A 27,792-nucleotide genomic window follows, 5' to 3' on the forward strand; every position below is an offset into this window, starting at 1 on the left:
GCAGACACTTATAGGGGTGACTTCCACTGGCTGGGCAAGGCCCTTTCTTATGGGAAAATAAACTCTCTGGTGGTTTTTAATAATTCAGCCCAAACCTCCCTTTGAAGCAACGAGACTTTTGTGGAATCCTTTTAGCGAACACTGGAACTAGAAATCAACTTTCTTTGGTACTAGAGACTGAACCCGGGGTGCTTAACCACTGAGCCACATCCCCAGCCTTTTAAAATTTTGAGACGGGATCTCACTAAGTTACTTAGGGCCTAGTTTAGTTGCTTAGGCTGGCCTCCTGCCTCAGCCTCTCAAATCACTGGGATTATAGGTGTCTACCACCAAGCCCAGCCTAGAAATCAATTTTAAACAAAAATAAAACCAGGGTTTTTTGATTCTGAGTCTTGGAAATCTCCACCTTAGAGGCAGTTCCCATCTCAGCTAGTGAATGGGGACCTGAAATGCTGACTTTGAAATACAATGAAAGAGAAGCAATTTTTGTTATTGATTTGTTTGGGGGTACTGTTTCTGAAGCTAGGGGGAATGGATTTCTGGGGTCTTGGAAGTTTGAGCAGCTTTGGAACAAATAGCTTTTTCCACATCTAAGGACCATGGATGATCTGCACCAACCTGTACTTTCTCATATTTAGAAAGCAGTATTTACAGGGTTCAAATAGGTCATCTTTCTCTTTATAACCTTACCTATGGCCCAAGAGGAACACTATTTATGCCCTGAGAAACCTTTTTAATAATGACAGACTTGATTATAAAACTGGTAGTGCACTATATCAGGCATTAAGTTGAGGGTGGGTAATAACATACACTCAAACTTTGCCGTAGGAGTATAAACTGGTGAGGCCGCTCTGCAAAGGATCAGGCATCACTGCCAGCACTACAGATGGACTACCATAGGCTGGCACTTCTACCTCTAGGGCTACACCTACACACGTACTGTAGAAAGACAAAGTGCCAAGAGAGTCCTGTTGCACAGTTTGAAGTGGCAAGAGACTGGAAACGACCTAAGTGGCCATTGTCAGGGGCTCTGATATAAATTTCCAGCTCATCTGTACAAGGAAATACTACAGAGTTATAAAAAAAAATATATACGAGTCAGACCGTAAGCCCTGGTAGGTCACTATCTCTAAGATAGAGTGACTTAGAAAAATTTTTAGAGATATTCTGAGAAGGATATATAATACACTGAGAAGAGCAACTAGGAGACTGGGGAGCAGGGAGATCTTTCCTCTGCTACCCTTAGTTATATGATTTAAGTTTAATATGTAAATGTACTACTTAATTAAAAACTGATTTTAGAACACAGAACAGACCAGGTGGGAAGCTTGTGGCCATGAAGTCTCTGAAGTTGGCTCCCCTGAGCTTGCCCCCTGATCCTCTGCTTATTAGATCTCTGGGCCTCTATCTCATCCATATAATGGAGATAACACCACCATCATCTGATGGATAGTGAGATTCAGATCATGAACCATCAAAACTCCCAGGCCTAGCACAGTGATTAGAGCAGACTGTTTTTTTGTGAGTGTGTGTGTTAAGTGCTGGGGGTTGAACCCAGGGCCTTGCACATGCTAGGCAAGTGCTCTACCACTGAGCCACACTCCAGACCCAGGCTGTTTTTGATAAAGAGCAAATAATTACTGTTTCCCAAGCTCTCTGGTGGTACACCACACTGAGCTCACTCTGGTGCCATGGTAATCTCATGAGTTCCAGGAGAACCAGCCACTCACCACCACTAAAACAGACAACAGCATGTTTCTTGAGAACAGCTGAGCTGGGAAAACCCACCTTTGGTCCCTCATAAAGAAAAGAGTCCCATATTTTAAAAAGGATGTCACTAACAACACTGTCCACAAAAACCACCAGAAACCAGTTGAATGTGATAAGGGTGTAGTCGACTTTGTACTGTTCAAAGTGGGCATGCAATCGAGGCAGCTTCTCACTCATGAGGTCTCTGAACACCCGCTGGTCCACCTGGAAAGGAAACAAAGAAAAGTGTCTTGCGTCTGCCACGCATTGGACAAGCAAGCAAGGGCAGACCTCTTGAGAATGGATACAGCGCAGGGCTCATTGAGAGCTGGACTACTCTCACTGGCAGCTGAACTCACATGCCTGAGGTGCACACAGGTGTCCACCGACTGACACCTTCCTTACAGCTCCTATATTCAAAGTGCCCTGGGAAAACAGGCTGTCCCAAAGAACCATACATCTGAGTCCTAAGCAATGCACTAAGATAAGTCTTGAGGGGTAGGGATGGAGCTCAGAGGCAGAGCGTTTATAGTGTGGGTGAGGTGCTGGGTTTGATCCCCAGCACCACACACAGTCTAGAGCCAAAGAGGAAGTAGGACATTACCACACACATCCATGTAACAAATATTCAAAAGGCTTAATGGTGTGGGAGTAGCAAGACTCTAGAGCCAGAGAGACCCAAATGTGGGTGCCATGCAGCTTTACTACTCACTAGCCATGTGGCTTTTGGTACATGATGTTCTAAATAGTTCTGTGCCTCCTGATCTCTCTCACCACTCTTTTGTGAGGATTAAATGACGTTTACATAAACTACTTATCGCGTGACAGAAAAACCATAGGTGGCTATTGCTGCTAGAGTCAGGTCAGGCCAGGGGCAGTTGAGCAGAGGGCTGAAGAAGGTTCAACCCTGACCTTGAGGACTTTAAAGACAAGTGGGGCAACCAGACCTATGGAGTAGCACTATAACTGGTGAGAGGCCTATAAAGATGTGTTCATGGAGCATTCTGGAGCTCATAGACTGGAGGAGAAAAGCACCCATGGCCAAGGTCAGGCTTTCAGCAGGAGGGTGGCAGGCAAGGCAGCACAGCTGCGTAGAGTTTGTCACGGGGCCACTATATCACACAGAGGGGCTAGAGGATTTCCCTGTCTGTGACCACATGGAAACATCTGGCTTCAACCACCACCCGTCAACACATATTTGTATATGTGTGTATAAAACAGAAACTTAAGTCTCACAAAACAATACTTAAAACCTCCTGTGTGGGATTCACTTGGATGCTTCCAATCCTAATCAATTTTATCTGACACACAACAAAGGTTATCATCCACCATTAACCAATTTATACACAGTTTGAAAAACAAAAAACCGGGCATGGTGGTGAGCGCCTGTTATCCTAGCAGCTCAGGAGGCTGAGGCTGGAGGAGACCCTGTCTCTGAGTAAAATATAAAAAGGATGTGGCTCAGTGGTTAAGCACCCCTGGGTTCAAACTCTGGTACCAAAAAAAAAAAAAAAAGAAAAGAAAAAAACACAATAGGCGTGGAGAAGCATCCGAGGCTTTAAACAGGACAACAATATGGATGTGTCTGCACTTTTAAGGTCCATGCCCTAAGCTGCAGCAGGGAGGCTGTACTGGAGGAAGCCGAGCTGGAGGCCTTGCCACAGATCATAGCCCAGGTGACGAAAATCCAAACCAGAGGAGGGCAGTGGAATAGAGAGAGAGAGATTAACAACTCTGTGGAGGTAAAATCTGTACAACTTAGAACACTTTTTGCTGTGAGAGAAAGGGAAAGGGGGTGCTCAGAATAACCTGGCTTCTGACCCAAGGCATGGAGAGGACAGAGGTGTGGTCCCCCAGGCCACAACACAGGAACAAGGGCTAGGCTGGGGAGACTGCACATCATGCCCCAGGACACCTGAGACCTCAGACTGAGGCTCCACAGGAAGCCTGGCCTTATTTTTAAGTTTTTTTTTTTTAGGTGGACACAATATCTTTATTTTACATTTATGTGGTGCTGAGGATCGAACCCAGTGCCTTGAGCATGCTAGGCAAGCACTCTACCACTGAGCCACAACTCCAACCCCTGAGTAATGCCATCTCTTGATGTTCAAGCAATTACAACACATTCGTCCACACTTCAAGGCCCTGGCAATAGGGACCAGCTGTTGCTCTGAAGGAGCTGTAAAATGACAAGGGAGGAGGACAGATGACCATGAGACCAAGTGATGATACCAGGATTCACTGTGCCTGGCTGGGGCTGCTGAAGACATCAGAGAGGACATGTAGCTGGCCTCCGAGTGGGAGATCCTCATAAACTTCTCTTCTCCCAGCTGGGTGACAGATTTGCCTCACTTATGGCTAGGTGGCTGGCAGAGGGCTGGGTGCAGAGCAGGCTGCCAGGGAATGCTTGCCCAGGCCTATGCTTTAGCACCCTCCCCCACTGAGCACAGGAAGATGTGGAATGACTGTATCATTCATCTCTGTGTCTTCAGTGCCTAGTGAGGACCTGGCACACAACATGTCCCTCAAGGATGGCAAAAACATGGAAAGCTGGCAAGCAGCTGGCTGCAGCAGCAGTGGGCAGGGGGCTCGGCAATGCTTTCTGTCAGGGAGGCAGCTGGGCAGCAATTCCTAAAGCACAGCGTTGACGGCTGGCGGCACACACCAGCCTCTCCCCATTTTAAGAGAAGCCTTACACGAAGCCCACCCTTAGCCTACGATGATTAAATACACGATACACGTCTGCCTGGTGGACTATTATTGGCACCAACATGAAGACTAGAAAGTACACAATGACGCAGGAAAATGCTCATGCCTTAATGTGAACTGGCCATGCCTTAATGTGAACTTGAATATTCAACTAAGGGAAGGAAAAAGGAAATATATCACAAGGGTAACTGTGGTCCCTAGTTAGTGATAACAGGTGGTTTTAATTTTCTTCTTTTTATCTTTCTGTATTACCTAACTTCTCTTTATAAGCATCTATTACTTGTATAGCCAGTGCGGAACTCGGGGGGTGGGGGAATTTATGAATATCTGATGCAAGTTTTATCTTAAATCTACACACTTAAAGTAGGTCTTCCCTTTTTACCTACAGTAACAGTATTAATAGCTTCTATTGAGTTTTTACAATGTACTGAGCGTGACATTAAACTCCTTAAATGTATCATCTGAAGTCTACCTCAAACTATCTATGAAAAGGTATTACCCTCCTCTCACAGATGGAGAAACTGAAGTACAGAGTTGTTAAGTGATGTGGCCAAGCTCCACAGCTCACAGGAGGGAGGCCTGGTTCTGACGGGTGACCCCCCCACACCCAGCGCACACTCCTAACTAATGCGCTTGACCACACCTTAGTGGAGTAGGAGAGATTAATAATGCTTCATTTCTCTTATTCTCAAACACTGAGTAACATGTGATCTTAAATTTGAACCTTTAAAGCTATTAGCTCTAGGGCTGGGGATGTGGCTCAGTTGTAGAGCATTTGCCAGGCATGCATGAAACCCTGAGTTTGATCCCCGGCAACACACACACACACACACACACACACACACACAATCCAAAACTATTAGTCTTTAGTTGCTGTGAATAAATAACACTTTCTTTACTGATCTCCTCATCCCACCTGACTGTGACTCCTACCTCTTCCTACTGCTGTTCATGTCCTTGTTTACAAACTCAAGCGACAGAAGCAGAGCTTTTGGTTAATTAGCAAGTGAAGTGATTACAGGGAGACCAGGTGAGTGTCTCCTGGAGTCCATCAATGACATCCATGAAGCTGGAACAGGGACCTGGAGGAGGCAGCTGTGGGAAAACTCATCCCCCAGGAATGCCAGAGCTCAGCACCTCTCACCATTCTCCCAGGATGCTGTAGGAGGAAGTGGGCAGAGGCAGGTGAACTGAGGCCTCTAAACGAGCTAGGAGACCATCAGGCCAGCAAGGACAATCCAGTTAGGTAACTGCTGTCACAGATGCCTGTGTCAGGGAAGTGGGAACCAAAGTGGGGCTCTGATGACAGCTTGGGAAGGCAGAACAGCACTGGAGAGGAGACAGTGTGTGTGCTGGGCTGAGCAGGAGCTTTCTAGGGAGTGAGCAGAGAGTGGTGTTCTAGGTAGAGCAATCACATATAAGAAGCACAGAGGGCAGGGCCAGACCACAGAGCAAGTGTCCTGTCATTACAGGGAATGCTGCCTCCAGCAGCTCAGTGGGCAGGTAGGGGCTAGAGCATGGAAGGAGGGTCCAGGTGCTGGACCCTGAGAGGATGAGGGCCCCAAGGGGAAAGACACAACTCAATCTGTGGGAGAGAGGAGGCAACTGCAGGGATGTAGAAGAGAGGATGCACCTGCCAGTGGAGAGGCGGGCAAAAAGGGAGAACACATGTGAGCTGCCATGCAGGAGGCAGCAACAGAAATGGTAACCACAGGGTTACAGGGAGCAGGATGGCTTGTTTCTGGCTTGGGAAACTAGAAGGATGGGTAGGTCAGGTGGTAACTAGAGGCAATAATGAGGCTCTTTCTCCAAAGGTAGAGACACAAATACAAAGCAAAACTCAATCAGGGTCCAACCAGAAAAACAAAAATCTAATTATTTGTTACAGGGAATTTTATTCTAGGAGCTGATCACATCAGTCACAGAAAAGCTGAGGCCAAGTGGCCAACAGTGAGACAGTCCAGAGGTCAGCAAGAGGAGGAACATCCCTGGGCTAGAGCAATAGAGGGATCAGGTAAGGTCACTGCTCTGCATGGAGGACCTAACAGATAGCTGGGGCCAGAGGAGAAAAAGCTACAAACAGAGGCAGCACTCATGATGGGGGAGAAATCCCTTCCACAGCCCCCTGCCATCCTCTAGCTTCCTACCAGTGCCTCCCGCCTGCCTGTAGGACCAGCCCTGCAACATCCTGGAGAAGGGTGAGGAGAGCCTCTGTGAGCAGGCAGGCCAGGCTTGGGCACACACTGAGAGGAACCATGCCACAAAGCAGGCATAGACATGGGTGCAGTTGTGACCAAGAGACAGGAGGGGCCAAAGGTGGGACATTTGAGTGAAGGGCTGGGGGAAGAGATGCCCTGAGCCACAAAGCAGGACATTACCCAGGCAGAGACAAAAGCCCATAATATCCTGGCCTGGCCCTTGGTGTCCGAATCCAGATGTGGAGGGCCCGGTATGCGCTCCTCAGATCTGCTGTGGGAAGTGACTGCTGGTCCCTACTGCAGCGGTCACTGCACTCATTCCCAGAAGCCAGCCAGTGAGCATGGCGGGGCCACTAATGCAGCCCACTCCATACTGCCTCTAACAGCCGAGGTTGGCTTGAGCCACCCCACTGGCACAGGATCACAATGTCATCTGGGACTCTTCCTCCTTGATCCTCCTTCCTTCCCCTGGGCTGGAGGTTCTCCCAGCTTTTCCTAGCATTGCTCCTTGTCCTTCACAGGTCTTGCCCCACAGAAGCTTCTGGAATGTTTAATCCTTCCTCGGCATCTACATCTTGGAGGACATAAGTTACCACAATGGGCTCCTCCAGCACCTGATCAGACTTGGCTTGCTGTGCCCAGGGGAGAGAGCACAGGACAGTGAACATAACATCAGGCCCGCAGGACAACTCTCTGTCAGCTTCCAGTGACCTGAAGGAGCCAGCCCAGCCCCACTCACAACCACTCAGTCCAGGCTCTGAGATGTGACCTGCCTCCTTCAGGGATCAGTCGCTGAGGTCATGTATGCAAAGCTTCCCCCCATGGGGGTTTAAAGTGGGTATCAGTGATAATTCTACAAGTTGGTGACTGACTGAAGTACAGTATTTTAAAAAGTACCTGGGATCCTAAAAGAGTCTTTGTGTAATAGTCTCGAGGCATGAAAACTTCCACAATGGTAACCAGACACCAGAAAGCATCTTCTTGCTCCAGGTACAGGAGAGCCACTGCCACCAACCTACAACAAACAGGAGTGAGATCAGTGCCAGGTCCTTGCCACAGTCTTCACCGAGTCGTCTGCTGAAGCATTTTCTCTCTCAAGGCTACTACCATTTTTAGTTATCCAATAAAGAACAATAATTAAGATGCTGGGCTTATGGCTCAGAGGTAAAGCACTCGCCTAGCATGCATAAGGCCCTGGGCCCGATCCTCAGCACCACATAAAAATTAAATAAAAATATTGTGTCTCCCTATAACTAAAAAATAAATTTAAAAAATTAAGTGTTCCTGAGAAGTGAGGCAGTTCTTAAGATTTGAGAAGCAAGGCTATATTCCCCTCACCCTTTCATCTGGTTTCTGTTCAAAGATGAAATTGTTTCCTAATAATTGACCATCCTCATATAAGGAAATATTTTCATTGTAAGATTTCGCTAACACAGCTAATTCTTTGAGTCCATTGTTCAAAGTTCCAACTAATCCTTTTATGAAATAATAAAAAAAAGATGTGAATGTAAGTAACAAAGAGTACACAATGCTTTAAAAACAACTTTCCTGATTCCATTCATTTTGCTTCTACTCTGGAGGAATAAGGGGGCAGACAAAGGAACCCTGGTGAGGGGCTTTCTAAGGGAACTGCAGTCAAGGCTGCAGATGGGTGCAACAGAAACCTGGATCCAGCTATTTATACCTTGTCACTTTCTGGTAATCCTAGGTCTGGCTCCAAGTGGGCATTTGGGGAAGAGGCAAGAGAAAAGCCCCTCTCTACTCAGCTGAAATCCAAAAACTTCTGCCTATGATATGAGTTTATGTGCATCACCCAAAAACCTTGAAACCCTTTATCAAAATTTGCTTTTTCCAGCTGAGCATGGTGGCACACACCTATAATCCTATCAACTTGAAAGGCTGAGGCAAGAGGATTGCAAGTTCAAAGGCAGCCTCAGCAACTTAGTGAGCAGCCCTAAGCAACTTAGTGGAGACCCTGTCTCAAAATAAAAAATAAAAACAAAAGGCTGTCGCTCAGCGGCAGAGCACTTACCTAGCATGTGTGAGGCACTGGGTTTAATCCTCATAAAAAATAAATAAGGGCATTCTGTCCATTTACTACTACAACAACAACAACAACAACAACAATAATAATAATAATAATAGGCTGGGGATATGGCTCAGTGGTTAAGCACCCTGGGTTCAACCACTGGCACCATCACCCCAATTGCTTTTTCTTTTCCTCTTAGATAAAACTAAAAATCATCTCAAATTAAAAGAAAAAAATAAAGATCTAGGCTGGGTGAAAAGGGGATGTCATGAAGGAAATGGAGGTTGGAAAGGTGACAACTGGGAGATGGAGGAAGAGAAAAACAGTTCACAAAAGCACAGAAACCAAACCCACAGGATCTGAAGATGTAAGGATGCCAGCACAGGGGGTAAAGATTCGGAAATCAGAACGCTCAAATTAACTGATGTAAAGATGAGAGGTTTGAATTATCTAGAATAAACTAAAGTTTTCCTACTGAAAGTCTGAGGACTCAGAAAGGCGTGGACACATACCAAGCATTTTGAAGAAAAAATTCCAATGAAACAGTTTAAGTTCAGAGGCTCTAACAAAGAGGTGCACAGAGAAAGCTTTGATTACCTGGAAGCATCACTTATGTTTGGGAAAAATCAATGACAACGCTAGATAAACAGGAACACTCAAGTCCTCTCTGGGATCCTTTGGTTTCAGAAGCTTTCAGCTACCAGGAAGTTTTAGACTGAGTATTAAGTATATAATGTGAACTCTGGTTTTAAGTAAAACAAGATTGTTTTATTAGCACTTGGCTTCATTTAGGTCTTCATCAAGTAGTGGTCCAGTTTAAAAATCTTTTTTGCAATACTTTCATGCAAATAGCTTATATAAATGAGGGACCAAGAATTTTCACTCCATTCATTATCGACTAATGAAATTAAACTCTTCTGATCAAAACCCAAGGGTGAAGAGATCAACAAGGAAGAACAAGACTCTGAGCTGTTTCAAGTGAATTTCATTTTCATGTTTTTTGTTTGTTCTTTTGGTGGTAAAGACTGAACCTGGGCCTCATGCATGCCAAGTATGGGCTCCACTACTGAGGGACATCCCCAGCCCCAACTGAAGGTTGGCACTGGCAAGGATCAGGAGCTAAAAGGCCTCAAAACCAGCATTCAAAACTCTAACTCATGCACTTGCCTTACAGGAAAATTCCTCAAATACACACACAGAGCACTTAAAAAAAATTTTTTTTTTGTTCTAATTGGTTGTATATGATAGTAGAATGCACACATCACCTTCATTCTTATTTTATCTTCCTGGGAAGCTTGGTTAGTTCTATCACTACCCAGACAGGAATATAAACACACTACTGCAATGACAGCAGGAAGCAGAAGTAGCAGAAAGGGTATCAGCCAGATGAGATCAGATGGTAAGAAGCAGTCACCAGCACTGAACCTTCAGAGCTGGGAGGAGCTTTGTGGAGCTTTTGTGGAGAGCAGACCTCAGCACCTCCCAAAGCATGGCTTGGGATGAGGAGCCTAGATCTCTAAAACAAGGTGAGAGGCTTTCCATGTCCTTTGCTTATGAAAGCAGGGAAGTATGCAAGACCTACAGAGAGATTCTAGACTAAAAGAAAGCAAGTCTAGGTCCTTTGTGAGCTAAATTTCAATCTGCTGACGAACAGTTTGGAGCAATTTCTTAATCACAAGGACGCTGTATAAATAAGGAGTGATCAAGATTTTTTACTGCATGCATTATCAACTAATGAAATCAAACTCTTCTGATCAAAACCCACAAGTGAAGAGATTAACAAGGAAAAAACAAAAATGAGATCCCAGGCTGTTTCAAGTACATTTGACTTTCATATTCTTTGCCCCCCTTTCTTTTTAGTGCTGAGGATTGAACCTGGCCTCTTGCATGCTAAGCATAGCTTCTACCACTGGGATGTCTCAGGCCTTTTTATTTTCAAGACAAGGTCTCTCTAAGTTGCTAAAGCTGGCCTCAAACTTACGATTCTCCTGCTTCCTAAGTGGTTGAAATTATAGGCATGCTCCTCCATGCCTAGCTACCAACTTTTGTATTTTTTGATGCTTTCTGGAAGTATGTCTATTTCCCTCAGTTATTCTAGAACTAGGGATATTGTACCATAAAACTAGCTTGCTGCAATTACTTTTCCCTTAAAATACTGGCTTTTCTTGGCCAACCAGGAGGTAGGGAGCTGCCAGGCAGTGTCTGGTGCCAAGAAGTTCTATAAATGGCAAACAGGAACTTTCTGTGGCTGACACTCACCTGTTTAGACCTTGGCAGTAGCCGATATCTGGATTCCGCCAGGAGAAGGCGAGGAGGACGTTCCGTAGCTTCTGTATGCCTTCAGAGGTGGGGCAGGAGTAATGTTTGTTGTTGGGCAGAGTTCGCAGCAGGTCTAGCTCTATCTGCTTGGAGGCTGGGTTCTGTTTCTCCAGTGCTTTTTGAAGCAAGGTCTGGAAGTAGCCTGGCTCAGCACTGTCCTTGAACTTCCTTGTGTGAAGGTCCACACACCACTTCCACACCTTGGAACGGTGCTCGTGGGGAATGCCTGCACGAATCAAGTTTTTTAATTCGGGAGAGCACATCATCTCTCTGTTCATTGTGCTTGCAAAATAGTTTTCCCACTTGACCCCAGTGGAAACTTCCTGGTTTTCTGTGAGGTAGAGAGTTTTCAGGTCCAATGCACGGACTTTGGCGACCAATTTCTCTTCCTCGTCATCATCAGGGACAGTCCTGAACCCATAAATATCATACTCGCTGTTGAAAAAAACAAATGGGAAAATGAAAATTATATGGAATATAGGTGGCCTCTAGAATTATTATATAAATCATAAGGAATATAGGTGGCCTCTAGAAGCTGGGAACTGCCATAGCTGACAGCCAAAAAAGTAACAGGGACTAGTCTTGCAGCTTCAAGGGAACTGTATTCTACCAACATCTTGAGTGAGCAAGGAAATGAACTATTCCCTAGAACACTCAGAAAGGAATGCAGCCCTTGATCAAACTTCGACTTTAATCCAGTGAGACCTATGTTGGGCTTCTGACCCATAGAACTATAAGATAATGAATCTGTGCTGCTTTATTTTTAAAAAATATTTATTTATTTTTTAGTTGTAGTTGGACACGATACCTTTATTTTTTATTTATTTATTTTTATGTGGTGCTGAGGATCGAACCCAGATCCTCACATGTGGTAGGCGAGCATTCTACTGCTGAGCCACAGCCAGCCCTCTGTGCTGTTTTAAGTCACTAAGTTTGTGGTAATTTGTTAGGATGGCAACGGAAAATTAACAAAAAAGCTTTGCATGCACTGAGTGTGAAGCTAATTCAAGTACTTGGGGAACTGGGTTTGGCAGAGTTGAAGACATGCATTCGGCACACGTCAAGAATCTCCCTTCTATTCTACACCTAGAGTAACTCTCTTGCCTGGGTACCTGGGAACATGTACTTTGATTGTTATGAACAGTGATGCAATAACTAAGAAAAATGCAAAGATTTTCTCCACTAGGAGCATAATAAAGTACTGTGGTCCTCTCATCAATGAAGTTCTCTGAAGTAGGTGAAAAACATACCCAGTGGCTACCTAACATGGGAAGAGTACCTCACTCCTTCAGAACAGCTTGGAGGCTTGCAGAGGTTAATCACTCCCAAGGGAGCAGCACCACACAGCAGCATAGGCAGTTCTCTTGGGCCTCAACCTCAAAACAAGTGTTTTGCAACAATGACGTCGATCACATTTTGACAGCGTGTTTCTGTCATCTGTGCAGCCCAAACAATGCTGGCAGGTGTCGTAAGCTCAGGGGAGGGAAAGATTATGCCAAATGGAAGCAAGGCTTCACCTGGGGATAATCTGGGAGAAGAGAGGACAGGCAGGAAGGAGACTGTGGTAAGCGAGACTCAACACATTGCTGCCTCTGAGTGGCAGAGAGTGAAACAGGAGAAGAGGGTGGACCCAAGTGAATGTGCAGATTTCTTCAAGTTCCAACATTTCACAAGTTCCACTTTTCAGAAAATTGGTTATAATGGATTCTTAATCCAAGATCCATCATGAACTTCCAGGTTCTGTGATTTCCAAAAAGAATGTGCAAAATTGTGTGTGTGTGTGTGTGTGTGTGCTGCAATTACTTTTGGAGGTAAGTGTGTCTATGGCTTGCATCAGATCCTTAGTGGGTTCTGGACCAATGAATTAAGTTTCCCAAAAAGCTTTCCCTGGGCTCGGGTTGTAGCTCAGTGGTAGAGCACTTGCCTAGCATGTGTAAGACACTGGATTTGATCCCTAGCACCACATAAAAATAAACAAACATAGTAAAGGTATTGTGTCCATCTACAACATAAAAATTAAAAAAAAAAGGTTCCCCTTATAAAGAAAGTCCAGTCCCCCTTTGCTTGTAAATTGTCTGTGGGTATAACTGTCTCAGGAGAGGGTTCCTAACAGAAACCTGGCCCCTCCCAAAGTGGTGTGGGCTTTGACATGGTTCACAAGAAAAAAGTCTTGAAGCAGGATACCTGGGCTGATTCCAGATCTATCACTTGATTACTGGGAGGGGACTGGTAATATTATCTGTTCTGCTGACCCAACAACACTTGCCATGAGCATCAAATGAGACATTCCTGTGAGTGGCTACTACTGAAAAAGGACACTTCAGAAATGGGGTGCATTACCCCCAACAGTCTCTAGTTCCTTTACCTGACAAGATGAGGCTTAATGAATGCTTGCTCTGGCTGCTCTTGACTCTCAACCTGCAGAGCATCCTCCAGCAACTGGGCTATGACATCCCGGGAAGGCCCCTGTTCTTCTGAGCAAACTGGTGTCTTCATTTCTTGAAGCAATATCAAGTATTTACTTTCTATCTGGCAGAGCTTGGCTTCCAGGCTAGAATACTGCAGAGAATGTGGGGGTTACCTCCATTCACACAGAGACATGAGAAAAGCAATCCTTAGGTACCTCAAGTAATCAATAATGACCAGCTCAAACTATTAGGAAATAAACTAGAGACTGTTACTGTAACAAAGAAGAAATTAATGTATGCCACAGGCCATCTATCATATTTAAAAAACCTACTGTGGGTCTTGGGTTGTACTCAGTGGAAGAGTACTTGCCTTGCATGTGTGAGGCACTGGGTTTGATCCTCAGCACCAAGTAAAAATAAAACAAAATAAATATTGTGTCCACCTACAACTAAAAACATTTTTTTTTAAAAAGAGACCTATTGTGGCCCTCCTCTTCCTTCTAGGGGTCTGACACAGAGGGGTTCTAACAATCAAAGGTCTGGATGTTAATACATGCCTCACCCCCGCACAGGGCTGACCGAATAACAGAAACCAGGTCCTTTGCCAATTACTGAGTCAAGCTGGTGCCACCATGTTCATTGGCCATGAGTGGCCACCCCATGCCACAGCAACTATCTAAGGACTTTGTGACCTTTGTCCAGCTCCCATGTGCCACCTGATCGACAAATCAAACACACCCTCGAAAAGATGCAGGAATAAGGTTTGAGAAGATGTTTGATGTCTGCTCAAAAACATACATAAAATATATAACATCTGTGGACAAGTGTCAGTTGATTATAGTTCATTTGATGATAGAACGTTTTGTGGTCCCTTTACACTTGACAAAGCCCTTTCTAGCCATAATTATGTCTTGAGTGGAGAGTCAGTGGGTTCACAATGGAGTTATCCTCAACACCCTGATTTAAAGATATAGAACTAAATAGCATAAATCAAAATTTAAGGGGCTGGGGATGTGGCTCAAGTGGTAGTGCGCTCGCCTGGCATGCATGCGGCCTGGGTTCGATCCTCAGCACTACATACAAATAAAGATGTTGTGTCTGCAGAAAACTAAAAAATAAATATTAAAAAAATTCTCTCTCTCTCTCTAAAAAAAAAAAAAAAAATTCAAGGGGCTGGGATTGTGGTTCAGCAGTAGAGCGCTCGCCTCGCATGTGCGGGACCCTGGGTTTGATCCTCAGCACCACATAAAAATAAATAAGTGAAATAAAGTTATTGTGTCTAACTACAACTAAAAAATAAATATTTAAAAAAAATTCAATTAATCTTGGTGATTATATTAACCTCCCCCCCCCGAAAATGCCATTAAAATTATATACATACGAATGAGAGCTACGCCTAAGGACATTTATCTTTGCCTCATCAAAGATAAAGTACATGGATCTATGTACAATATATATTTTAAATACATTTTGATACCAGTGGTCATATCACTTCAACCATGGCAGCTGAAATGGTTTTAAAGCACAACCACTTAAAAATGGTTTCCTAACTTTCCCTCCCATCAGATAATAGAATATGCTCATCTAGACCCACCTTTGCCATCAGATCTCTCTCTCTTCTTTCTGCATTTCTTCGTAGAGCTGAGAGTTCCAAAATTTCTTTATTTAGAAATTTATTTTGGGTTTTGTACCCCTGCAGATTATCCTGTTGGGGCAAAAAATAAAGACCATCAATTCACACTGCTTGAATGTTGTCTAATTATCCTATGTAATTAGCATCTTGCTGTCTCATCAGTCAAATAGTTCTACTAAGTTAGAGCAAGTTATAAGGAACTGGAAGCTCTTAATAGGAACTTTCTGACTGATCTTTTTCCCCCTCCTGACAGCAACAGTGCCTGCCTAAGCACTGTCAAGGAGGGAGAAAAACAGCTCCTTAATGGTGATGATTTTTCTCAATTGATGACAGGAGATAAACAAGATAAATAAGGCTTATCTCCTAAACCTATGCAATTATGTTATCTATTCATATTCACTGAGGTAGTATAAAAAAGGCAAACACTTATAATCTTGTCTTTTTAAACTAGAGAAATTAAACAGATTCTCAGCAGGTTCTCATTTTTACTTATCCAGTTTATTTTAAAAAAGACTAAAAACGCATAAAAACCTTTAACTGAAAATTACACTAAATAATGAAGAACTATAATCTACAATGGAAAAGCCACTTAAATAGGCTCCTCTATTTTTCGTATTGAAAAATTTCAAACTTATGGAAACGATGAAAGAAAAGTACCACAGGAACAGGACTGTGGCTCAATGGCAGAGCACTGGCCTAGCATGCACAAGGCCAGGTTCAGTCCCCAGCACTACAAAGCAAATAAGCAAACAAAACAAAACCCAAGAATGCCATTCACCTAGTTCACCAACTGTTTACTTTTGCCATATTTACTTTATGTCTTTAAGAGAATGTAACAATGGGGCTGGGGCTGTAGCTCAGCGGTGGAGCACTTGCCTAGCACATGTGAGGCACTGGGTTTGATCCTTAGCACCATATAAAAGTAAATAAATAAAGTTATGCCCATCTACAACTAAAAATTCTTTATTTAAAAAAAAAAAAAGAGAATGTAACAAGCCAATGACAAATTCTGCCAGGTCCAAAAACAAATAAAAAAGGGGGAGAAGAGTTTTCATGTAAAATGCTATGAAAATAATGTTATAAAACTTTCAGACCATTATAATAAAAGCAAACAATGAACTGAAGAAGCTTCTAGACAAAGAGATTAATTAGAACTACCTTTTAGGCAATGATTTCTAAATGCTCCTTATAAATTCAGTCTTTAATAAATGTGTCCCCTGCCCCCCACTGTTTATAATTATTTCTCTTTTATAACCTGACAGGTTAGTGCATGAGGTTCCTGAAGAATTTCTGATCTCTCAGTCACAGAACAGAGTTTGTTCAAGGCAGCTCCAAGGGCAGGCCAGGGTGGTCAAGAAAGACTGATCCCTGTGTTATCACAGGAAGGAGACAGCTGCTATTCTCCAGGGATATGTCCACAGACATGCCCCAACCTCCAAACTTGAAACTACCTTGAGGATATACAATTTCTCCCCTAAAACGCAGAAGAACCGAAAAAGTTTCAATAGCCCCTTTAATTTCAGATATTTATGGAGCATCTGGTATGAGTTACAAGTGCCATGTGAAGCGTGTGACATTCTTGATCTCATTTAAACCTCACAACTCTCAGGGAGCTATTCTCATCCTCTCTCTCTCCCAGAGAGATGATGATAAGAACTGAGGTGTCCATCCAGGAAGCATCTGGGTAGGGAAGCAGGCTTCTGAGGGCCTGGCCTGGTGGGCTCCTGACCTGTGTGCTCAGCCCTGACTGCCACCTGCACTTGGACAGGCATCACCCCTGATCAGCCTCAGCAAGTCAAGTCCTCAAAACACCAAATGTCAAACCCAAAAGGAGGCCCATTGATTTTGTTTTCTGACCTGAATCATGGTGTTCTCCTCTCTCTCAGCACCTTAGCAGTGAACAAACACATTACCACAAGGTAGGCCAACCAAAGGCAGGTGGACTGGACAGCAACTTAAGAATACACTCGGCAATGTTGGACAGAGACCCAGTGAGTGATAGGAGGTAGGGTGGTGAGAGCTATACCTATATCCTTCTTCATTTTTTTTTTTTTTGTGTGTGTGGTGCTGGGGATTAAACCCAAGGCCTTGTGCATCCAAGGCAAGCACTCTGCCAACTGAGCTATAAACTCGGCCCCCACATCTATGTCTTTAAATTATGCTTTGTATTAAAGTCTAGGTAAATCCAGAACATTTATTTTAAGGATATTCCTCTACAAAGATGATAATGATGATCACAGCAATGATAACATCTGACAGTTAAAACCTCACAAAGTGCCAGGCACTATGTACTTGGGCTTCACGCGGACCACCTCCTTTAACCCTTAGAACACCCTGTGTTGTACTTAAGTCACTAGGCTGCCAAAATCCTAGGACCAATATTTTGCCCCTACCTCAAAATACTATAGAAATAAGACATGATCATGTGTCAGACCACATAAAAGTTAGTAAGGACTGCGGATGTAGCTCAACAGTGGAGTGATTACTTAGCATGCATGAGAAGCTGGGTTCAATCCCCAGCATACACAACAACAAAAAAAAAAAAAAAGAAAGAAAAAGAAAACAGTAAGTCCCAAAAGACAGAAATTTTTATAGGCCATATCCACTGATAACAGAATAAGAAAAATGACTAGTAACAGCAATAATAAGAAGATATACAAATATATCTTAAAAATAAAAATATAAAAATATATAAAAACACATGTCAAACATTTATGCTTGTTTATATATAAAAATAAAGAATGGCTATTTATATATGCTATATATATATATATATTTTTTTTTCTCCCACCTAGGTGCTTTAAATTTGGGGTCAAAGAAGAAATCGATACTTCCTCTTCAACCACACAACCTAGAACTGCGGGATGAGGAGAAAACACATGTTGAAATGAATACTCTAAGCTCTCCCTCCTCCTCTCTCAAGTCCTTTCAATCCTTGCAGGGCAGAGGTGGATTAGGCGTGAATATCTTCTGCATGGCAGGGGGACAGATGCTCCTGGCAATGGCACTAACAGGCCCTGGGCCGAACTATGTCAGGAAACATGAGGTAGGTCCTTACCCAGGCAGGTGTCACTCTCCCACTTAGAATCCTGCCTCTTCGTAAACTGTCCCCACTTAATCTTACTATTGCGGAATTTTAGAGCCACATGCTTTAAAACCATTGAGAAAAGTTGGGGAAAAAGATTTCACAACTGATTTGGAACCATCCCAGCCATTATGCTATAACAAGGAAAGGGAGGGGGAGTCCTCTCTGGTAAACCCTGTCAGTGGTCTCCGAAGGGAGCCATGCAGAGTCGCAGCAGTCGTGTGGCACACACATCACATGCCTGGCTTGGCTCCCTGGGAAAACTTGTCCCCCACACTCCTCCACTCCAAGCATGGCCCATCACAGCTTGGAAACCCAATGCTCAAGCGTCCGTCTCTACAAGCTACAAAAATAGACAAGCTTGCAATATGTAAATTTCAACTGTTATTATCTAAGTATATTATTGATGGGATTGATGTCTATCAGGGTCAAGGATAATCACAATTGTGTATAAAAACAAAACTGATTTCTATTGGCAACACTAACCATGGCCTCTGTTTTAAAGAGGCTGTCTTTCTAGTACATAAGTATAAAGTAATGATATTGGGTTTTTTGTTGTCTTATTGTTTTACTAACAATAATTTATTGTTTTTGTTGTTTTACTAACAAATCTTCAGGGCCTCCTATATTCAGGGGATGCTGTCACTGAGATGTGGTCACTATGGGAGATCATCTAGGCATTCCGGTGATGCTACTATTATTCCAGGGTTTTTAAACTCCATTTTGGAGTTGTCTTCAAGGTCCCTGGCCTGCTCACCATTCACCCATTCAACCTGTTGTCAGTACACGAAAGAAACAGCAAGGCAAGAAGTGAATGCTCAGTGATAACCTCGATAGCAACAAATCTTTGCCCTTCAAGAATAAACTCTGTTTGTGCAGGCAAGCATCCTTGAAGCCAAATTATTTGCAAGAAGAGAGTGAGAGACACTTTGGGGCCAAGTGGGGCTGGCAGCTACAGAATTGCCTGGGGTCACCTGGGCTCTCCCCTGTGTCCTACAGGACATTTGTCTAACTGAAACCTTTATAACAAAGGTCTCAGGAATAGAACTAGTAGCAGCAAGATTTGGTGACACTTTCTATGGCCTGACAGTGGTGCAGGACTACTCAGTTCTCTCCTCTGGACCAAGCTACTCTGCAGGCATAAGGAGCAGATTTGCCCTTGCCTCCCATAAGAGCTGGTGCTCCTCCTACCTCATTTGCTTGCCACCACCCTAGGTGTGACTAGGGAGAGTCACTGCTGTTTAGGAACCAGCCTTCTACCCTAGGGCTAGCCCAGAGAGACATGCTGTCCTCCCTTCTAGGTGTCAGGACCCACCCACCTTGGGCAGAGCCTGAGCAAGCCACTTCCTGGGCCTGTCTGGAGCAGGTCTACCTCTCCAGCTGGCCCTATACTAGTTATTGGCAACAATGTTCCTGCCCAGGCCTGTGTTAGGTCCTGTGGTGGGTAAAAATTAAGTTTATATGTGTATTCATGTACCCAGAAGGTACATGAATAGGTTCTGTGGAATAATGAAGTCCTATGGGTGGAATAAATAGAAAGGGAAGTCTTAGCTCCTTGAAGCAACGGCAATAGTGTTGGACCAAAAGTTTCATTTTTCAGAGAAGCTCCTTAGAATGTCAAGAGTGGAGGTGGAGCTCAGTGGTACAGAACATGCCTAGATGTAGGAGGCACTAGGTTCCATCCTCAGCGCTGTAAACAATGTAATAATAATAATAATAATTAATTAATAATAATAAACAACTATTATTACTTGACTATAAGTTCTATTACACTTGTCCCTCCACCCCCCCAACCTAAAAAAGGGCACAGTTGCTCAGCTGTCTCAACAAATTAGCTGACAGAGGCCAGTGCCTGTGGAGTGACATGATAAAGCTAACTGGTTTCTGGATCTCCATCCCAGCAATCAGAGCCCAGGCCCTGCTCTTACTTTCAGCCTGTCCAGCTCCAGCTGATCCTTGCTGACTGGGGCAGTCAAGGGGGAGCCGGGCCCGGAAGAGGGAGAAGACACGCTGCCCTCAGACTCGCTGAGCTTGATGATGACCTCGTCCTTGGCCTGGATGGTCTCCATCAGCATCCCCAGCTGCTCATTGAGCTCCCCCACCTTGCTCTTCAGTGTCCTCACTTCCTGCTGGAGACTCTCCTTTTCCAGGGTGAACCGCTCCAGCTGGCTGCTGAGTCCCAGAATCTGGTCGTCCTTCTGATGGAGAAGCTCCAGCATGTTCCCAGGGACCCCCTCACAGAGTCGGCTGCTTGTGAAATACTTGTCATACTGGGACGACCGAACTGTCTGCTGGAGCAGCCGAACCAGCTCCTTTGAGCCGAGAGGAAGATCAGGTGAAGGGCAGGGAGAGCAGAGGAAGAGGGGAAAAGCAGAAATCATGACAAGGCTACAGGGAGCAATCGCTGGAATTTGAGGAAATGCAGAAACTTTACTGGAAACACTTTAATACTGAACTTCCTCTTGAAAGATCACAAAAATAGAAAGGAAAAAAATATTTACTCCATGAAGAGTGACTGGAGAACAATAATAGGAAACAGGAAATAATGGAGTGCATACTGTAATTAGCAATGGTTCCTGGCAAATGTTCATCAGTATTAGAGAATCTGTGCCCTGAGATTCACTGAACAGCCGAGCCGTTAAGTTTAATTAGGTTTGATCAGCTCATAAAGAAACTACGCTGCTCAACAGGACATGGAAACTCTTTAAACAGTTAAAGAACTCTGGGCTAAAGCCATGTTTAGAGAGTCAGCCTCAGGGGCAGAACTGGGCAAGGGTGGAGAGAGCACTGTCCTGCAACATCTTTAAAGGGACCTTCCCTCTCCCTGGAAATTCAAAGACTAGGCAGAGCACAGTGCCCAGCATGGTGCCATGGCAACACGAAGCTCTGGTGAAGAGTCCTCCTGGGAGATGGACTGTGAACCAGGCTTTCCTCCTAGGGCTCGACCAGCAGATGTGGGGTAAGACAGAAGTCTGAAGACCAGTTACCTTCTGACTGGACAGGTCCTTCCTCAGCTGCTCCAGCTCCTCCTGCTGGCTCTGAACCTGCAGCTGCAACTCGGAGGCTGCCTTGCTTATGCCACCACCTGACATGCCCTCGCTGGAAGGGTCACTACTGCTGTGACGGTTTTTGTATGATCCAATTATGTCTTTCAAAGGGCGTTTTCCTTTGTAGGGGTTACGTCCAAAGTCAAAGGGGAATCCTGAGCCAGTTACTCCTACATAAAATAAAATTTGCTTGTTTAAGAGCAGGTCAAGTCTTCCATTTGGAAACTACAATAAAATAGTGTCCTCATGAATCACCATCCAGGGAGTTTGTACTCACCATTCTAAGGAATAATCACAACTCTATAGAATAATCTAAAACATCCCCACTGGATCCCTCCTCAGAAGACTACCAGTGGTAACTTTAAAAGATATACTAGGGCTGGCTGGGCACAGTGGCACATGCCTGTAATCCCAGCAGCTTGGGAGACCGAGGCAGGAAGATTACAAGTTCAAAGCCAGACTCGGAATGAAACAAGGCCCTAACCAACTTAGTGAAACTCTGTCTTAAAAAAAAAAAGACATGCTAGGGATCCTTGGCTTCCCATTTTTGCTAATCTGTTTTTTGCTAAAAAAAAAAAAAAAATGCATGTTTTTAAGAATTATAAACACATATTTTAAAGCCACAACTTTTAAGCAAAAACGAGTATTTAAAAAATATCATGGGATCCAAATAAATTTTAGTGTAGATAAATACAAAGTCAAATACAAAGTCAGATACATGTCAAAATACAAATAGGAGACCCAAAAGGGCACACACTATAAAAGCTGATTTATCTAAAATTGGGAGAACAGCGGACCCTGGGAGACAGTGCAGCTAGCACCTAAGGAGCACTGGTTACATGGTGTGTTTGCTTTGTGACAATTCATTGAGCAACTCTAACTTGGGAGCTTTTCTGCGTATTATGTTTTGATACAATAATATCAAAAAGTTTGCTTAAAATCAAGGCAGGGGGAGATAAGGAAGGGTAGTCCACTTCCTACAAATAACACGGACAATAAGCTAGTGAGTTGATTCTTAGAGTTGATACAGGAAATGCTCATGATTCAAGCAAGATCAAATTCCAAAGACATTAGTGTCTTTCATGGAGCTCCCCCTCAAAGGGAAGCAGGACTGGGCAGAAGCTTAGAGAGCTGTTGCCAGTTCCTCTCCAGCAGTGCTGAGAGATTCTCATCACTCCCAAGGCACTAGTCACACTGATCTTGCTTACATTCAAGCTTTCTGTTTCATTCTCGGTTTCTACTAAAAGAGGAAAAGTGCTCATTTTCAATGATCCAAAGCCCCAGTCCTAATCCCTCTTCTTCCAGGAAGCATTCCCAGGTCACAGTGAGTCCTGGGTATTTATTCTCACTAACTGCCATGCACTGGGCAGCTAGTGTTCAACCGGCTGCCAAGTGCATCATGTCGTATGGGCAATGGGTTTCATGCCAGGATTCTACAGAACACGGAGTACGCCCCCTTCTCAAAGTGAATCATGGATGCCCTTTCCCAGAGGACAGAAAAAAATGTTTATCTTTAGTAAATTCTTGGTCTTTCCATAAAGATTTCCCAAAATTATGCCTCCTGCTCTTGCTGGCCCATGCTGAATCAAGCATAAGGCAATATTTCAAAATTATTTATTGTAATTTTGTTTAAAACACTAATATTACTTAGTGAATCTAGATTATGAATGGCTGCTACAATCATTAAGCAAAAGGCTGATGGATGATATTAGAAATGGATCAGACTAACACCCCTAAACCCAGATCAACTGAAATATTATCAGAGGAAAGACCAGACATGGTATGGCTCCACAGGGGGTGCAACAGCAAGTAAACAGCACCCCCTCTCCAAAGAAAATGTACTTTGTTCAAATTAAGTCAACCCTGAATCTGAGCAAGCCTCTAGCTGTGACTAGCAGCATGGAGGAAACGCAGGAAATGGAGGCATATGTTAAATGATCATCCCTCCGCGCCAAGAAATATAGTTAGCAAAATCCAGAGGTAGGGATGTCCTTAGCTTGAAGATCTAATTTCCTCCACACATGTGGCAAGGAGAAGGGAAGAAATAAGGGAGCAGTCTAGAAAAGAGAGGCTTAAGAAGACTTGTCACTGAATACAATATGTGGGCCTTGTTTGATCTTCATTTGAACAAACTGAACATTTATGGAACAATTGGGGACTTAAATAATATAAAAGATTTACTGTAACTCCTTTTAAATGTAATAATAAAGCTATAATTATAATTTTTTAAAAAGAGTCATTATCTCTTAGAGATACCTACTAAAGTATTTACAAGTGTCCAGAATTTAAAATAATATAGCCTGGTGGTGTGTGCAAGAAAGGCAGAATCCTAGGGGAGACAAGGACAGAATAAGAGAGACTATAAGTTCAAAACTGCGAAACTGGTGATGGGTGTTATAGCTTATATCTTGAATATCCCCAAAGGTCCACCTGCTAAGGCTTAGTCTCCAGCTTGGCATTACTGGGAGGTGGTGGAAACTTTAAGAGGTGGGACCTAGTGGCAGGTCTTTGGTTACTGGAGTGTGACCACTGAGTCCTAGTGGGATAAGACTAGCCCCTTTCTCCTATAATACTTTTTCTCCCTGGACATAAAGTGAGTCCAGTTTTATTATTCCACACACTTTTACCATACCGTGCTCCCACAGGCCCAAAGCAATGAGACAACTGACTAAAACTTCCCAAACTGAGAGTTAAAATAACCCTTTCACTCTCTAAGTTGGCTTACCTCGGGTATTTATTACTCTAACAGAAAGCTAACAGAATGGGAACACTAGAATTCGTAATACTGTAGTCTCTTCATTTGAGTACAACTTCAAATTTCTATAAATAAAGCTTTTTAAATTAATATTTCCATAAAGAACAGCATGATTTCCAGCTCTTCTACCTCCTGGAAAAGGTTAACAGCCATTGGACTAGATGGTCATTTATTTCTTACAGCATTTCATTTTTTAAGCCTTTACATTTTATGTCCCACAGAGAGAATACAAGCCTCTCTTGGGCCCTATGCTTCTAGAAATACCTACCAAAAAAGTAGCTCCCCGGTTACAGGGTTAACAGAAGGCAGCAAAGAAAGAGACAGAGCTCAGGAGCATGTTGTACCTTTGTTTCCCTCAGGCATCTGCTTCTTTCTTTCTTCTTGTACCATGGGTTCCTCCAGGTCCTTTGAGGGTGGGTCTAAAAGTTCCCACTCTTCATTGGTATAAAACACAGTCCTCCGACTGTCACTATTCCCTCGCCCAGGACGGAAAGATGACATTGAATTTCTATAGGGGAAAAAAAAGGAATGTGCTATTTAAAAACATGAAAAAAAGTAAAACATGAATACAGAATTGTAGAAATTAAAAGATCAGATAATACCTCATGGTGGTGAAATTATGGAGAAATGGTAAATTTATACACTGCTGGTGGGAACATAAATCAATACTTTTATCATGTAGTGAAATTCAACAATACACCATTAAGTGGAAGATGCTATATAGCATTAAAATAATCAGATGTGGGATGGGATTGTGGCTCAGTGGTAGAGCACTAGCCTGGCATGTGTGAGGCGCTGGGTTCAATCCTCAGCACCACATAAAAATAAAAAAATAAAATAAAGATATTGTGTCCAACTACAACTAAAATAAAAATTAAAAAAAAATCAGATGCTACATAGCACTTAAAATGAATTCATTCATTCAACAAATATTTATTGAATGCCTATTATGTACCAGGTACCATTCTAGATGTTTGGGATAACATAGTGAACAAAACTGCAAGATTCTTATTATCCTTGTGGAACATGTACCTCCCAGTTACAGCTACATGTAACTTTTCATGGGGAAAAATATTTCTTTAATGCTGATGAAAAAGGAAAGAAAACCAAAGAATAAAACACGTGAAATTGTTTTAAATGCTCATGATAACACTATTAATAGAGATTATTTAGAACATATACACATAGTAAAACTATTCTAAAAATCCACACAAGAATGACAGCCATCAATTACAGAACACTGGTTACCTGGGTAGAAAGCAAGAGAAGAACAGTATCGTGAAGAGAGGATTTAACTACGTTCACAACATTTTGATCTCTCAAAATATAGCACAAATGTGAGAAAATTATAAAGCTGGGTAATGACCATCCAAGTAACCAATATGCTATACAGCTGCCTGTATGCTAAGAATATTTCATTAGAAGTTTTAAAAACTAGGTTTGGATTTATGTCTAGTGAAAATGGAGTAACAGGGACTAGATTAACCCATGCCCCTGAAAAATTAAAAAACTGAGCTAAACAGGAAAAAATGGTTTTTAGGCACTGGCCATCATGCATCTCAGGAAAGTGATCACTGAGGAAAAATAATTGAGGTGGGCCCCACCACTGCCCTGGTTTACTGCCTAGAGAGGGTTTCCAGGCCATGGAGTATATAGGCGAGGCCCTGGAGGAGCCCAGAAACTCCTGAGTTGAAGACAGAGCAAGAGTCCCAGAGCAGCTGGACCAGAGAACTCAAGACAGGAGAGCTGCTTGAGGAGGTGCTGCAGAAATTCTGGATGGTCCCTGTGCCTTCAGCTGAGTATGGATCAGGGTTCATGGATAAGAGAATTATCAGAGGATTGGGAAACAAACACCTGACAGGAGCAAGATGAATAATCCCTGAGGCTCATACAAGCCAGGAGAAGTGCCTCATTCCACCAGTTAAAACAGACACTAGTATGGCAGTATGTAAAAACGTGGATATGTAACCGATGTGATTCTGCAATCTGTATACGGGGAAAAAATGGGAGTTCATAACCCACTTGAATCAAATGTATGTCAAGAGCTATGTAATGTTTTGAACAACTAATAATAATAATAATAAAAAAGTGGAAAACCTCACCATTCACAGAGTGCTCAGAAGGGTTACCAATATAATCCTTAGACTAACAAATGTGCTCACCCTACCAACAAAGCTTAAAAGCAAATTTCAAGAAGATCAAACTGTTTCTGAATAATTTCATCACATCCAAGAACAAAGATCAAGAATATTTATAGGAAAAGAAAACAACAAAATCTAGCACACTAAAAGGTAAAATTCGGGTGGAGTGGTAGAGCACTTGCCTAGCACATGTGAGGCACTGGGTTTGATCCTCAGCATCACATATAAATAAAATAAAGGTATTGTGCCCATCTACAACTAAAATATATTTATTTCTTAAAAAAATTTTTTAAAAAGAACCTAAGAAACAAAGACTGAAATGTTTTGTACCTGGAAGAGGTTTAAAAGATTCAAATCAGATTTTTAGAGAAAAAAAACTCAATATCTGTGTTGAAAAAACACTGGGTAGGATTAACAGCAGACTAGACACTGAAGAAGTAAAGATAAGTAGACTTGATGACTCTACAATAGACACTACCCAAAATGAAACAGAGAGAAGAGACAGATGGGCAGATCAGTGATGCATGGGACAACATCAAGCAGCCTATATACAAGTAATTGGTGTCCCTGAAGGAGAGGAGGGAAACAAAAAAAGTATATGAATAAATAAGGCAAAAATATTTCCAAATTTGATGAAAATTATATATACCCATAGTTCTGAGAAGCTTAACAAAGCACAGGAATCATAAAGAAAACTGTATCACGGCACATCAAATTGCCTTAAACCAATAACCCAAAATGTTTTTAAAAGGTAAATTTAAGTCGAGCATGGTGGCAAACACCTGTATTCCCAGCGGTTTGGGAGGCTGAGGCAGGAGGATCGAGAGTTTAAAGCGAGCCTCAGTGAAAGCTAAGTAACTGAGTGAGACCCTGTTTCTAAATAAAATACAAAATAGGGCTGGGGATGTGGCTCAGTGGTTGAGTATCCCTGAGTTCAATCCCTGGTACCCGCGCCCCCCCCCCAAAAAAAAAAAGTAAATTTAATTTGTAAGAGAAAGAAAGGAATGATCAATATTTCATTGTTAAATGGCCAAGAGATGCGTGTTTATTAAAAAGAGATATCTCAAAGTCATTCAACTTTTCAATTAAAAAAATCACTTGAGCAGTTTGAAGAGCTGGGAGAAGGGCATGTTCACATGAATTACCTTACTTAACCCAAATCACTGGAACATGGAACTAGCATCACTATCTTCAGTTGAACATGCAGAAATGACTTTGGTGGACTAAACCACACCTTTGGCCAATGGCATGATCAGGCTGAGCCTACTCTGATTCTAAAGCTCTTTGCCACACTATGCGGTCTAATGTCTGATGGGGAAGCTACTACACTGAAAAACAGAGCTAAACCTGCTGGAAAGAGAGAGATAATCACTCAGGGCCTGTTGAAGATAGACCAGCTCCTAGGAGCAGGACTAAGGAGGCTTGGCCCCCAAGGAGGGGACCTGTGCAAGGAAATGTCTTTACTATGTTGCATCCGGCTTCCTTGTTGGGATTTGGAATCTCAAGGCTGGTTGTGATTTCAGTTATACAATTAAACCATACAGGGGGTTCTTCTAGTCAATTTCCCATAGTAACCCAGAGAGTAAGATATTGTGGTAAACTAATTTTACAACACAGTACTATGGAGAACACTATTTTAAAACAGGTTCTCTGGAAGAAAAGGAAAACTCTCACAAAGGCTTGATCTATTTCTGTTCATTTTCTGACACAACTGGTTCA

At 43.0% G+C, this 27,792-nt stretch overlaps 1 protein-coding gene across 3 annotated transcripts in view; it reads right to left on the reverse strand.

The window, feature by feature from the left end:
- Nucleotides 1-27,792, reverse strand: part of Tbc1d2b (TBC1 domain family member 2B) — a 74,302-nt gene that overhangs the window by 7,286 nt on the left and 39,224 nt on the right. For 2 of the 3 annotated variants that reach the window (XM_015480349.2, XM_015480351.2), the window contains 8 exons: nt 24,277-24,440; nt 21,118-21,347; nt 20,059-20,442; nt 15,007-15,117; nt 13,370-13,563; nt 10,945-11,439; nt 7,554-7,671; nt 1,789-1,974 (listed from right to left, as the gene is read on the reverse strand). In XM_015480349.2, the coding sequence (XP_015335835.1) occupies nt 1,789-1,974; nt 7,554-7,671; nt 10,945-11,439; nt 13,370-13,563; nt 15,007-15,117; nt 20,059-20,442; nt 21,118-21,347; nt 24,277-24,440 (1,882 nt within the window). The remainder of the gene's footprint in view (nt 1-1,788; nt 1,975-7,553; nt 7,672-10,944; nt 11,440-13,369; nt 13,564-15,006; nt 15,118-20,058; nt 20,443-21,117; nt 21,348-24,276; nt 24,441-27,792) is intronic. The other variant, XM_015480350.2, reaches the window with a different exon arrangement.

This window comes from Marmota marmota, unplaced genomic scaffold (genome assembly GCF_001458135.2).
Source record: "Marmota marmota marmota unplaced genomic scaffold, marMar, whole genome shotgun sequence".
Lineage (NCBI taxonomy): Eukaryota > Metazoa > Chordata > Mammalia > Rodentia > Sciuridae > Marmota > Marmota marmota.